This window comes from Rhea pennata, chromosome 11 (genome assembly GCF_028389875.1).
Source record: "Rhea pennata isolate bPtePen1 chromosome 11, bPtePen1.pri, whole genome shotgun sequence".
Taxonomy (NCBI): Eukaryota; Metazoa; Chordata; class Aves; order Rheiformes; family Rheidae; genus Rhea; species Rhea pennata.
In genome coordinates, this window is record NC_084673.1 from 2,615,174 (window position 1) to 2,628,111 (window position 12,938).

General features: G+C 45.1%; 1 protein-coding gene across 4 annotated transcripts in view; it reads right to left on the reverse strand.

Moving 5' to 3' along the window:
* Positions 1-12,692, reverse strand: part of BRWD3 (bromodomain and WD repeat domain containing 3) — a 59,410-nt gene extending 46,718 nt beyond the window's left edge. For 3 of the 4 annotated variants that reach the window (XM_062584992.1, XM_062584991.1, XM_062584990.1), the window contains exons 1-5: positions 12,484-12,692; positions 12,302-12,360; positions 12,094-12,123; positions 11,660-11,719; positions 2,412-2,562 (exon numbers count right to left, since the gene is read on the reverse strand). In XM_062584992.1, coding sequence (XP_062440976.1) covers positions 2,412-2,562; positions 11,660-11,719; positions 12,094-12,123; positions 12,302-12,360; positions 12,484-12,520 — 337 coding nt within the window. In that variant the 5' untranslated portion in view covers positions 12,521-12,692. Of the gene's footprint in view, positions 1-2,411; positions 2,563-11,553; positions 11,627-11,659; positions 11,720-12,093; positions 12,124-12,301; positions 12,361-12,483 lie in introns of those variants that run through there. The other variant, XM_062584993.1, reaches the window with a different exon arrangement.
* Positions 12,693-12,938: the final 246 nt, after the last annotated feature.

Here is a 12,938-nt window from a genome sequence, read left to right on the forward strand (position 1 = left end):
TCCAGCTGACCTATTCGTCCCACAATACCATCAAGAACCATTCCCAACATCCTTCTGTGCCTCCAGGTGCAACTGTTCTCTTAGAAAATTAATATTTGACATTTTAAATAGTTTGTGGAAATTTAACGCTTAAAGGATGTTGATACTCTGCTTTCTAGTTCCTGTGCAATATGACTATAAATGTTTTCAGCTTATTTTTGCTTCACTTTTGGCAAGTAAGGAGTCTAAATATAATTGAAAGAAAAAAAGAATGAAAAAGGTAGGTGTGGTTAGCATTGAGGCAAAGCTGAACTTCGGTGTGGTTTTAGTCCTCCTGTAACCCCAATATATACAAGACCCTTCCTCAGGAACTGTACCTTTGGCAGTACACACACACACACACACACACACACACACACACACTTATACTTCACCCCCAAATGTGGAGAAGGGAATTTTTTTTTTCCAGTAAATCTGTTTTCCTGTAATTTGTGGCAATATGCCTTGCCTTTAGAGTCTCCTCTGCACCCCACGCCCCCCTAAAAAGAAACCATCTTTTTCAAAATTAAGACCAATTTCTTTAAAGGCTTTCCAGCTATCTGTTGCCAACTGGCCTCCATGAGCCTTCTTTCTAGAACAATAGTGATTTTTCTGAGACTGTGTAAAGTGCCTCAGAAATTAGACCTGGACTTCTTCCATTTCTGGCCATCTGGAAGGAGAGAAATGAGCTTCCAGGATGAACGAGAGCTGGAACAGAAGGACAGTGCCACAGATTGGTGGACCTGTGTATCACCATTTAGATCTGTGAACATGAAGTGCACAAGTTTCTGTGACTCAAAGACAGACTCTTGAGAGTGCCTTCTTACTAAAATCCAAGCTGTACCGAGTATTTTAATGAAACACATTAAAAACTGCATCCACGCTTTCTAAAATAGACCGAAATAGGTATAAATACTAACAGGAAATGGAAGCTTCACATTAAAGCACAGCTTCGGGAACGATTATCAACGTACATCAACACTGAAAAAGGTCTGCTACTCCACATTACTGAGAGTAGTTTACATACCAAATGGCACAAGGCCATCTTTTCCCGACGAAAAAAAAAAAATACCCATAAATCTAATAGAAATCTCTTTGCAGTAAATTTGCCACATGGCTTGTCAAGTGCTATACCTTTCAGTGACTCATCTAACCTCTGTCTTCTAATTCACCCAAGAAACTTTTATTTCTCTGCATAATCACATTTATTTTCTCTTTGCATTTTTGTTGTCATTTTCTTCTAAGATGGAAGTTGAGTGTAAAAGAAGAAAAGTCTGGAAGGTTGAGGTCTCCCTCCAAGCCTGAAATGTTCCACACAACTGCAACAAAGTACAGGCAAAACAAGACCAAGGCCCAAAACTATAGGTAAGGAAAAATGTTTGCAATCAGCACCTCCTTCATGTGACATCCAGTGGATCAACAGAATACTGCTGTCCTTTTTAGCATCAGCGTCACCTCACAGGATGCAGTAAATTAAGTGCTCTGCTGCCACTGAAACAGGAAAGTCCTGCCCCGATCCCTGCTCCGCTCTCAGAATGATGCTCCCGCTATTGGTGTAACCTCCCACACTCTGATACTCCCCTGAGCCAACCTAGTTCATTAAAACAGCAATAACAGATTTTTACAATAGTTTAGCTCTCTAAACCAGGATCAAATAAGCTCTAATTGCTACAGAGGAAGCGTGGCAAGGACACATAGCAAGGAGAGGTGAGCAATAGCAGATGGCCTTCAGATGTGTTTAGCTATAACACAAAAACTGTGCTTTCAAGCAGGGCAATTTTTCAAAAGGACTATAACTGCTCTTCTATTCATGAAAGGAACTGGGGGTGTCATCAACTTAACTTTTAAGCACGGAAGAGTAGGAATTACCACTGAAGCAGCAGTCCCACCTTCTCCCACCCTCCAAATACTACCCTGCTCTTCAAGCTGACAGATCTGTCTGCATGACCAGTGAATCAAATAATAGAATAGATCAGCCTGAAAAATAGCCCAGCAAAAAATATACACTGCTGGGTTATTTTAGACACACACATGTACACATATTTTTCACATACATGAAAAAAACAGCTATTTTTCTGCTGGCTCAGATCTCTAATCCAGTTCATCACATACAGCTCTCTCAATTACCAATCCAACATACTGGGCAGTGGGGGAATAAGTAGCAAGATCAGGAAGACCAGAGCTGCTTAAGATCACACTTCTAACAAAAGAAATATATATGTAACAGGGTCAACAGCAGCTGTATTTTAGCAAGACTACAACAAGAAAGCAGGAGCTGACAGCATGTGAGATAAACCAGGTTTCAATGAAAACCAAAGCAAATAAAAATTTTGCTCATTAAAATAACATGCAATCACACTGAAAATAATGAAATAGTATATTGAAAATCTTACCTTTTGCTGCCCTTAATAGAGACTGTCGCCCAACCCCTAACAATGTCTGCACACCAAGAACACTCTGTGGGATTTCCTTGTCTAAAAGGGGTCCAAGTCTCTCACAGATCCTAAGAAGATAATCCGGAGGGATGTGTGCATTGACAGCCACCTAAACATACAAAGAACACACGTGTTCAAAAATTGTCTTATTCTTGCTTCCGCTGGTATTTATTTGTTCAGGTCATATAAAAATAGCACAGTTCAACGAAGTTACTGAAGTAAAGTATAAAATGAAGGTGGAGAAAAAACCCTCAAAATTAATTATATCCAAGATGTCTTTTTAAGTGTCATAGAGCACTGAAAGAGCCAGACCAGCAATTAAAAGGCTGCAATAGCTGTAATTGTAGCAGGCTACACTTCAATAACAACCAAACCCCCTCCAAAACCTAGAGTTCTCAGTGCAATATTCTGAGCAAACTAAGTACTGCCTGGGGACCTTTTTCAGTAATCTGTTTTACCCTTCAATTCATTCTTTTAACATACAGCATTTTTTTGCTTAGCTGGAACACCCGGGCCAGACCTTCACATTACTGTAAGAAGCACATGTGCAAAAACCTAAAAAAATCTAAATAGTATCCTAAGAGTAGAACCAAGTGTCCAGTGTTTAGCTACTGGAAATAGGTACTTTTTAAGACTCACACGTGTAGGGTACTAATTTGTCATCCCAAGAAAATATTCTTTCTTTTCCTCTCTAGACAGAGATCATTTGTTTTCTACTGAGAGACTTAGAGCTTTTCCATAAGTCTGTTCAAACTGCAATTAAGTTTTGTCTGGTTATGCAGAATATCCTGCACCTGCCTGACTTCTAATGTATCTACTACCTGGCAGCAGAAACTCCACATCAGACATTTAGCTTAAACAGATCCTTCAACGCAGAGCATATGGCCACATTCATCTGCCTTTTAAAGACCAACAACACAGGTCATTCTGCTCTTATGTATCTGGGACAAACAATAGAAAAATCCCTTGTATTAGAACTATTTACAACTATTGTATCTATCCGTTGTGAAATTATGAAAAAACAGATGATCATAAAACAGTTTTTGCTTTACCAAGCTATAAACTAACATCAGATAATACTAAATCTGATTCGCAAGGGTCAGAACTGCATTCATTGTAAGTAAATAAGTGCAGGCTTGTGCCAATGCACACCCCTCTCTCCTATATAACCACTTCAAATGAGTCACACCAATACAACCGACAGGGCTGAAAGTGCTTACCACCTGTCAGAGCAGTATCAGTTTTTGGGTGGCTGCAGCAAGCCAGACAGATTGCCCAATCTGCCTAAAAACACAACTAAATTCCCCTCTGCATCAGCCCTGGTGTTCATCTACTGCGGCGCGAGCCATTCAGCTCCCCTGTCCAGTAGGGCACTAACCCGACAAAAAGAGGAAAAGGGTTTCTGCTAGGTTTAGCAAAGCTAACCATGTATTCAGAGAACCGTCAGAGCTGGTAGGAAGGAAGGAACAGGACCATTTCCTTTACCAGCACAGTGCCACCAGATTGGCCCAGCTATATTATCTACCTAGACTCACAGTGACACATCCAGTTCTTGCACAAGCACATCTAAGGGAGCAGCACAGAGCTGGGAGGAAGGGAAGCAGCAGGAAGGAAGAGAAGGTATCTGCTTCGTCCAGAAGTGCTGCCAAAAAATTGTTCATTGAACTATGTCATCAAACAGATTATTACAGTATGTCATTGAGAAATCATTCATTCCAGTTGGGCAATAGCAGTGGTGCTACTGTGGCTTAACACAGTGAGTCATGTTTTATAATATACCAACCTGCATCACAAGCATGATCAACACTGTTCCAAAATCCACAAATATGATTTTAACTGAAGAAAACACAGGTTTTTCTAATGACACACACGAGTTATCAGGTAACTAAAAGCAACCAAAACTCTTCCAAGCAAATGGAAACTAGAGAGGAGAGTTAGGATTCTCTGCCCTACCTCTCGGTCTCTACGTGTTAAAGGTATATAAAGGTAAATAAATAACAGCAAACCACATGAGTGCTGAGCTCTTCCAAAGTCCCGGGCTTTTGATGGAAATGGAAGAATTGTACCTTTGCAGGCAAGGTAAGTGTGCCGACTGCACTACCACACCGCCCCATTCCACAGATTTTCATACTGTGAGCACAAAGGAAAGACCAACCCTGCCTAATGAATGCTCCCTTCTGCTGCCGACTGGCTTCTACAGCTGGAACAGGTACCATTCTTCTAACTGACCTTTTTCAAAAACTCACAGTTCTACACTTACATTAGTACCTTCCCAGCTGTACAGTCAGTTAAGATCGGTGTGCAAAAGTATGATTTTTCTTTAATTGTAAATTATAAGATATAACAGATATCAAAATGAGATAAAAGGTTTATGTGAACTTTCATAGTTGCCTGTCTTTCTTACCTCATTCGTGAAATATCATAAATGTGTTAACACCACAACATATTTTGTTATCCTGTGCTAGACACTTTTCATTACATAAGGAGGATCTGAAACAAAGATGATTCTAAAGAGAGAATCTGCAATGATTAATAAAAATCAGACTATGAAATTCTCTTTTACTGCTCTGATAATTAGTAACATGCTTCTCAGTCAATTGCCAGTTCTAGCAATTTGCTAAGCTTAAAATTAAAAGATTACACAGTTGCTGGATTGGCTATTCTTTTTAATTTCCCATTTTACTCTTAGTGGGGAAAAAAACTTACGCTCTCTCTAGAAATACAAAACTTCGCAGAAAAACAAAATTTTTCTTCTACTATAATGCAATAAAACACTTCCCTTTTCAATCAGGAACTTGTTGCTTTTTCAGTATCACCACTATTCTAATGTCCAAAGAGAGGTGCTGAATTTAGCCTGGCAGCAAGCATCCTACTGTGCAGACGGGGCCCAGGTCAGCTTGCACAAAAACACAAGCTACTCAAAAAAAGAGTCCTCAATACTTTAATTCCGTACATTATTCTGACACAGGACGGTACCTTGTGGCATACGCATTTGTGGGTTACGCCACAGTTTTATACAGAACAGTAAAGGGAGCAAACATCTACACATATGCAGACCTGGCAACATTCAGAGATCAAAGTGGGATGTGTCAGACTCGCTGAGCATGTGACGGTGATCTATACATGCCTGGCGGTGATTTGTCTGGGATATTTGGCCATTAAGAAGCTCAGGATACCAGACATCTGGTCAGTCACTGCCCAGACCAGTAAAACTGGCAAATCCATCATGCAGCCAAAGGTAAATCAGCGTAAGTGAGCTACTGAAGCATCTAGATTTTAGTGCTCAGTTTTACCAGAATACATATAAATTTTTCTAAATGACATTTAAGATGGAGCATCCTGCACAGACTAGGCTCATATCAAAGTGACCATTTACTTTATTAATATACCTACTCATCCAATTGGCCACCTGCTGTTAGGACTGCATCACACTGAAGAAAAGTTGTATGATTAGTCTTTCCCTGTATACTTACATGTTTCTACAAGCCAAAACAGCCCAAATAAGTGGCCTTTAATCTAAATATTAACCTTCTTATTACCAAACAGCTGCATAAGCAGACAGCAATAGAAGCAAATTCTCCTAGAGATTTTTTCCATAAAAACTTCCAGATAAATTACTTAAAGCAAAGCCCAGAGCAAAACAAATAAGCTTGTCTTTTCAGATTCCCAACAGAACTTAAAATACCTTTGGAAAGTGCATTCTCTTCCAGAAATTCCTTATTAAGCGTATTTTGAGCCTGTGTTATCATTTTCATGTTTGAAACATGTTTTCATGTTATCATGTTTGAGGTGATGGTAATATCCCTGCTGTTGTTTAGTTTTGCAGTAAGGGATTTGGACCAAAACAGAGTAAATGATGTGGTTGTAACTATGATGGTTACATGAGTTACAAAGGCTTTGCCTTTTTCTTCTGTCCTTCTTTTAAAGAAAATTAGGTTCGTGAGACTCTGTTGTCCTTGGCTTTCTGTTTGTAGCTTCATGTTTTGGAGAGTTTTTTTTTTGTTTCAAGAGAACTTGAAACAAAAATCATTCCTTTCAAATTTGTATGACACAGCTGTATACGTTTTTTTAAGTACCTCTCCAAAACATGAAGCTACAAACAGAAAGCCAAGGACAACAGAGTCTCACGAACCTAATTTTCTTTAAAAGAAGGACAGAAGAAAAAGGCAAAGCCTTTGTAACTCATGTAACCATCATAGTTACAACCACATCATTTACTCTGTTTTGGTCCAAATCCCTTACTGCAAAACTAAACAACAGCAGGGATATTACCATCACCTCAAACATATTAGAAAATGATAACACAGGCTCAAAATACGCTTAATAAGGAATTTCTGGAAGAGAATGCAATTTCCAAAGGTATTTTAAGTTAACACAGATGAGCTGAAAACACACTCAGAGTAGGGTCCACATACTAGGATAAATTACAAAGAGAAAAACGTTCTTTTGCCTCAAGGTGTCAAAGACTCTGCAAAGTTTAAAAGTGTCAGAACACAAGAATCCCACAGTACCACAGAAGAGTCTTGTAACATAGAAAGTGCATAGAGCTTTGTGTATTTAAGAAAGATCAAGAATTGGGTAAAGTCAATCTATCTTTCAAAAAATCAACATACAGAACCATGTGTGAATGTAATACAACCATGCCTGTATTAACTAATATGCAAATAAGCTGCAACACTGATAAACAGCTGCAAGTAACAAGGGAACTGTTTCTGAAGTCAGTGCTAGGAGAAAGCTCTGCCCTCTAAACTTGTTCATGTTTCTGTTGTTGGAAGCATTACAATATAATTGGAAAGACTACTAAACCAAGGGGTCATCACTATACAGCTAAGACAAGCAAGATGTTTGCTGATCCCTGTAACAAAACAAACAAACCTCTCTGGTATTATTGTTGACAAACTCTCCTCCAAAGAATGTTTCAATAAACAGGAAACAGGGAAAAAAAAAGTCTCTTTGTGATTATTACTTATCATAAGAAGACGTCTGTCTTCCCAGGGATTAGAATCAGATAGATCTGAAACATCTTTTGGGAAAGCCAGTCAAACCTTCCTGCAGAGCATAGACAGAATTTGCCGCAATGAAAGTAATGCAGACAGCAGCAGGGATTTTCAAGGGATCCTTCACCCCAAGTTCTCCGCAGGCAGGCAGTTAGCTGTGCATCAGCAGGAGATTTCTGACCTCAAGGCAGCCGTATGACGTGCCTTCAGTTGCCAAAACAGCAATCAATTGACAACTGTATCAAAAAGCAACAGAGAAGACCAAGAGGCCCAAAAGAGCTGAGTAAGCAGGAAGTTACTCAAGACCTTAAATACAGAATCTCAGCACAAAGGGAAGCCCAAATATTAGACTTGCACAACACATCAGTGATTTGCAAAAATACAAGACACCATTATTCACTCAATTTCACCTGAGTTGAATCTACCATACCACCAGATGACATTTTCCCGAGGTGACAAAACTGTATTATCTTTCTGCTGCTAATACTGGGATTGGCAATATCTATAAATAACAGCATCTCAGCCTCGTAGCTAGTTTTAAATCAATGCAAATGGACAGGGCAGAAACTCAAAGCCAAATCCTATAATCTGTTCCATACTAGCACAGCCGCTCACGGATACAAATTCTTGACTTGAATACACTGAGGATCACTGTTCAACAACAGCTGACACACTGTTTTTTCTGAAATTACATGTAATTTCAGCACAAAGACCAAAACGGAGTTAGCCAAAAAAGACAGCCCATCAAAAAGTCAGAAATTAGCTGTGTTTATTCCTGATAAAAATGACTGGCTGTAGTCTGGTTTTCAAGAACAACACTCCACTGAAGACTGTTCTGATACTGTAAATTCAGTCTGACTTGTCCATGCAACAGTTGACTCTACATTAGACTGCTAAGGCTAAACAAAAACAGAATTACTAATTGAGTGCAAGTTTTACTGAAGACCTTCAAGAGGACCCTCCCTTTTTCAAATATGTTTCACATCTCAAGACCACCAGCAACCAATTAACAAAGTAAAAAACACTTCAAGAATACAGATCACTAGAATATATCTGCATATTAAACCAATATTCTCTATGTGGTTTTGCTCACTAGATAAAATTCTTTTTAGGGTATCTTAAAGTACTTCTATGCCTTGTGGTACCTGACATCTAAAAGAAAAGAACAAGCTCAAATAAAAAAGAAATCTCAATGGACAGATGTCAGATTTTGACTCTAAGTCTGAGTAAAGTATGAGTAAACATCACCTGACAAAAGCAGATTTGTAGGCAAATATGCTATTAGATCTTTATGTTTCCAAATGCCCCAAGAGCAATAACAATATACTCAGTAGCAAGAGTATCAGCATCTTTTCTGAAAAATGTAAACATTAACCTAAACAGTCACATTTAGAATAGAAAAAAAAAGTTGAAACTTCAACAATTAGAACAAGAAATATTTAGTCAGATTTGCAGGAGCAGAATACTGGGCAAAGAAACAAAAAAAATCTGACTTCTCTGAATTTGCGAATTCCTGCTTAGTTCAATTATCTGAGGCCTGTCTGACCAATGCAGTTGCAAAACTTGGCAAAGGTTTTGACTGTATTTGTTTGTCTGCCTTTAAGTGGTCAAAAAGGAGGACTATGTAGGAAAAACTTCATCTCCAATTACTAGCATCTGTAACTATTTTTGCTTTATTAAGTGACTGAGTTAATTACAAACAAGTTATTTGTGTACTTCCCAGCCCTAGCTTTGGTCTAAACATTATATTCAAATATCTGGCCAGTTCTCGCTAGCATCTGAAATCAAATAATAGTCCAGGTAATATACAGTCATATGAATTTAAAGGTCCAAATTTTAATTACATCAAAACCTGAGCAATGTCAGGAAAAAAAGTCTTTTCTTCAAGATGCTCAACAACGAAAACATTGTTTTGAGGATTAATAGAAAAAAGCTCACTTCATCCCATTCAGCGTCAACCTATCTTACCGTAACGATTCAGTTACAGTCCTGTTCCTTACTATAAATCATATTAAGCAACAATAAGCAAAAGAAAATCTAAAAGGTCTGATTATTCAGGACAGGAAAAAATAATCTTATAATTAAGGTTGATAATTTTATAAACCAAGAGCAATTTCCAGCTAACTCCAAGCGTCACTTTGCACCAGTTGTTTCTTGTTTCTGAGCTTTTAAAGAAAAGTACACAGCTTCGATAGTGCCACCTAACATTCAAGAATGTTTTAATGCTTTTCTGTCATGCTTGATAGTATGAAAGAAAAATGCAGACATTAATGTGACAGATAAAGCAAAAATTTTTTGTCTGAAATCAGACTCCATTATTCCCACTGTTAACATTCCTCTCAGGTACCAGGTGCAGTCACAAGACAAACCAGAAACAGCTCATAGTTAGATTTCAGGTTCTCTAAGAAAAACACACAGCATTCAAATTTATTGAATGCTGTACTTACTCCATTCCTGTCCATTCAACATACAGTCTGGGAATTATCCAGAAAAGGAGGGACGAAGCAGTGTTCAATTCTTAATACCCTCCGGAAAGAGTTACAAACATCTCATTGGCTACAGATGTCTCAACTCAACGCAAGCAGCTCTCATGTCTGCATCTGAACTTCTCAAATACCACTGAAGTGGAAAACGAACTATTGAGTAAGCTACAAAGAAGTCTGAGCAACAGGCATGTCAAAATCCCACGTTACCATTTCACCATGAGATGGGAGAGGAAAAAGAGAGGTATTTTCAATTACTTCCAGGCAAGGAGATGGTGATGATCACACATATACAGTATATCAGTATTGTAAAAAGTCTTAGTGAGCTTACAGCATTCCTAGCGTCCTATCAGTGTCCTACGTTATTACTCATGGCTTCTAGTAATAAAAACAATTTGTATCCTTCAGAAACAATGAAAATCGCTTTGTAGTTTCGCTGCTTCCATGCAGAGGTCATTATGAATAAGTGCATCTCACAGCCGTGGGGGCTGATTTTCCTAGCAGAAATGGAAAACGACTACCTCAAAAAATAACACAGGCAGGATCCGGAGTTCTCCTGGTTGTACATTGCTTCAGTGCAGCAAACGACTGACCTTTCTTAATGACAGATAACCGTTTAAATCTAGCAAAAGCAGTCTCCATATACTTCATAGCCTTTTAACTGTTTTAACATTAAATTTTAAAAATCCTCTTTTTAAATCCCCCCCTTAAAGAGCAGGCCAGCGTGGTACGATGGATTCAGCACAGACTGCGAGGGCAAGCCAGGAATTCCTGAATCATACCGCCCGCATCGCCCGCCCGCCCGGCGACTTGCCGGGTGGCACGTAAACGCTTCGCCTTCTGCGGCCAGGGCACGGGGCCGCCACGCGTCCCGCGGACAACCCCAGGAGCGGCTGGGGAGGCAGTTAAAGAGGGGGGAAAAAAAAAAACAGGCAAAAACCCCAAAACACGACTCCCCACACGCTGAACTGCTTCCTTTGGTCTACTAATGCCTAAGGACGGCTGCGCTCGGGCGATGCTGACATTTCCTCTCGGCGGGAGGGCAGGAAACGCAGAGCCTGGGCCGGCGGCGGCGGGGACAGAGGGGGCATTTCCACGGGGGACACGACACTTCCACGGGGGTGGGGGGGGGTGAGATGCACTTCCACGCCCCCCCCCTTCGCTGAGCGCCCGCCGAAGCGCTGTCAACCCCCCCCCCCGCCCCGCCCCGCCCCAGCCCCGGGAGAGCCGCCGCCGCCAGCTTCGCCGAGCAGCGGCCGCCGCCGCCGCCCCCCGCGGCCGCCTCGGCCCGGGGCTGGGGGCGCCGCGGCCGCGCCGCGCCGGCAGTTCCTGCGCCGCAGCGGCAGCCAATCAGGCGGCGGCTTCCATCGGCGCCCGCCGCGCTGCCGCTTGTTAGGCGCGGCGCCATTCGCCGGGGCTCCGGCCCCCGGTACGTGCCCTCAGATAACCCTCCCGCTCCCCCACAATAGGCGCGGCGCAGCCGGCACCGAGCGGCCCCCGCGGCGGCGGCCCCGTTACCTTCCCCCGGCCCCACCGCACCCCCGTCCGGCCCCGTTACCCCCCCCCCACCAGGCCCTGCCCTCCCGGGCCCGTTTCCCCCCCCCCCCCCCATACACACACCCCGGCGGCGGCCGCGGCCTCGGCGGGGCGCAGCCCTCGCCCCTGTGAGGGAAAAGGGGGCGGCGGGGACGGGGCTGGGGGAAGCGGGCACCGAGACTGGGCTCACCAGGTCCTCGAAGCTCCGGCGGTGCTCCTTGCCCTGCCAGTCCAGGCGCCGGGGGATCAGCTGCGGGAAGCAGACGGGGGGAGGAACCGGGGGGTTGGAGACGGCGCTCAGACCCCGGCCGGCCCCGCACGCACCGAGCGCGGTGTGTGTGTGTGTGTGGAGGGGACGGGGAGGGGGGGGCCCGGCCCGCTCTCCCCCTCCCCGGGCAGCGCCCGGCCCAGGGGCCCCGAGCCGAGCCGCGCCGCCGGCCGGCCGCTCCCGCCCGCCCCCCGCGGGGTCTCCCGCGGAGCCGCGGACCCCGCGGCGGGATGGGCTGGGTCAGACGGGGCAGGGCGATCCCCCCCCCCCGCCACCACCACCACCACCACCCCCTCCCCTCGGCTCGCCGCCACCCCAGCTCCCCTGTCCCAGCCCTGCCCGGGCAGGCGCCTTACCTGGTGCTCCTCCAGCTCCTCCACCAGCACCTGGGGAGAGAGGCACAGCGCAGACACACACACACACACAAAGGACGTGAGTCCGGCACCCGCAGCGCAGCTGTCTCCTTCCCCCACCCTCCGCCGTCCTGCCCCGTCCCTTCCCCGCCTGCCTGCCTGCCGGCTCGCCCCGGCGGCGGCGGCGGCCCGGCCGCAGCCCCCGGCTCACCTGGGCGGATTTCTTGCACGGTCCGGACTGCAGGAACCTGGCGATCAGGTAGTAGAGCTCTGCGGGGAGGGCAGCGGGCAGAAGGGGACACGGTTACAATAAGGGCGGCCCGGGAGGGAGGGAGGGAAGAAGGGAGGGGGGGGCGAGGGAGGGGGGCAGCCCCCGCCGCCAGCCATACCCACCGGCTTCGAGCTGGGTCGGGGCGGCCGCTGTCGCCATCCTCCTCAGGAGGCCCGAGGGGGAGGGGAGGTGGCGGATGGCGCCCCGGGGGGAAGCCGCCCTTACTGCGGCCGAGCCCCCCTGGAGCCGCCGCCGCCGCGGTGCGTGTGCGCGGCGCTCGCCCGGCTCCGCCGCCCGCCCGGGTTCATGGCATCGCCGTTCGCCCCATAGATATCCCGGCCCGAGAGGCAGGAGCCGAGCGGGCTGCAGGGCGCGCCGCCCGCCGCGCGGGGGCGATGCGCGCGCTGCCGCCGGGGGAAGCGGCGCCGCCGCCGCCGAGGGACGGAAGCGCCGGAGCGGAAGGAAAGGAAGGTGACGCAGCGGGCAGCGGCGACGCTCTAGCGCGCGCGTTGCCGCTTCCGGCCGGGAGCTCGGTGGTGCGGTGGCGGCGGGCGCCTCGCGCCCTTCCCGCCGCGGC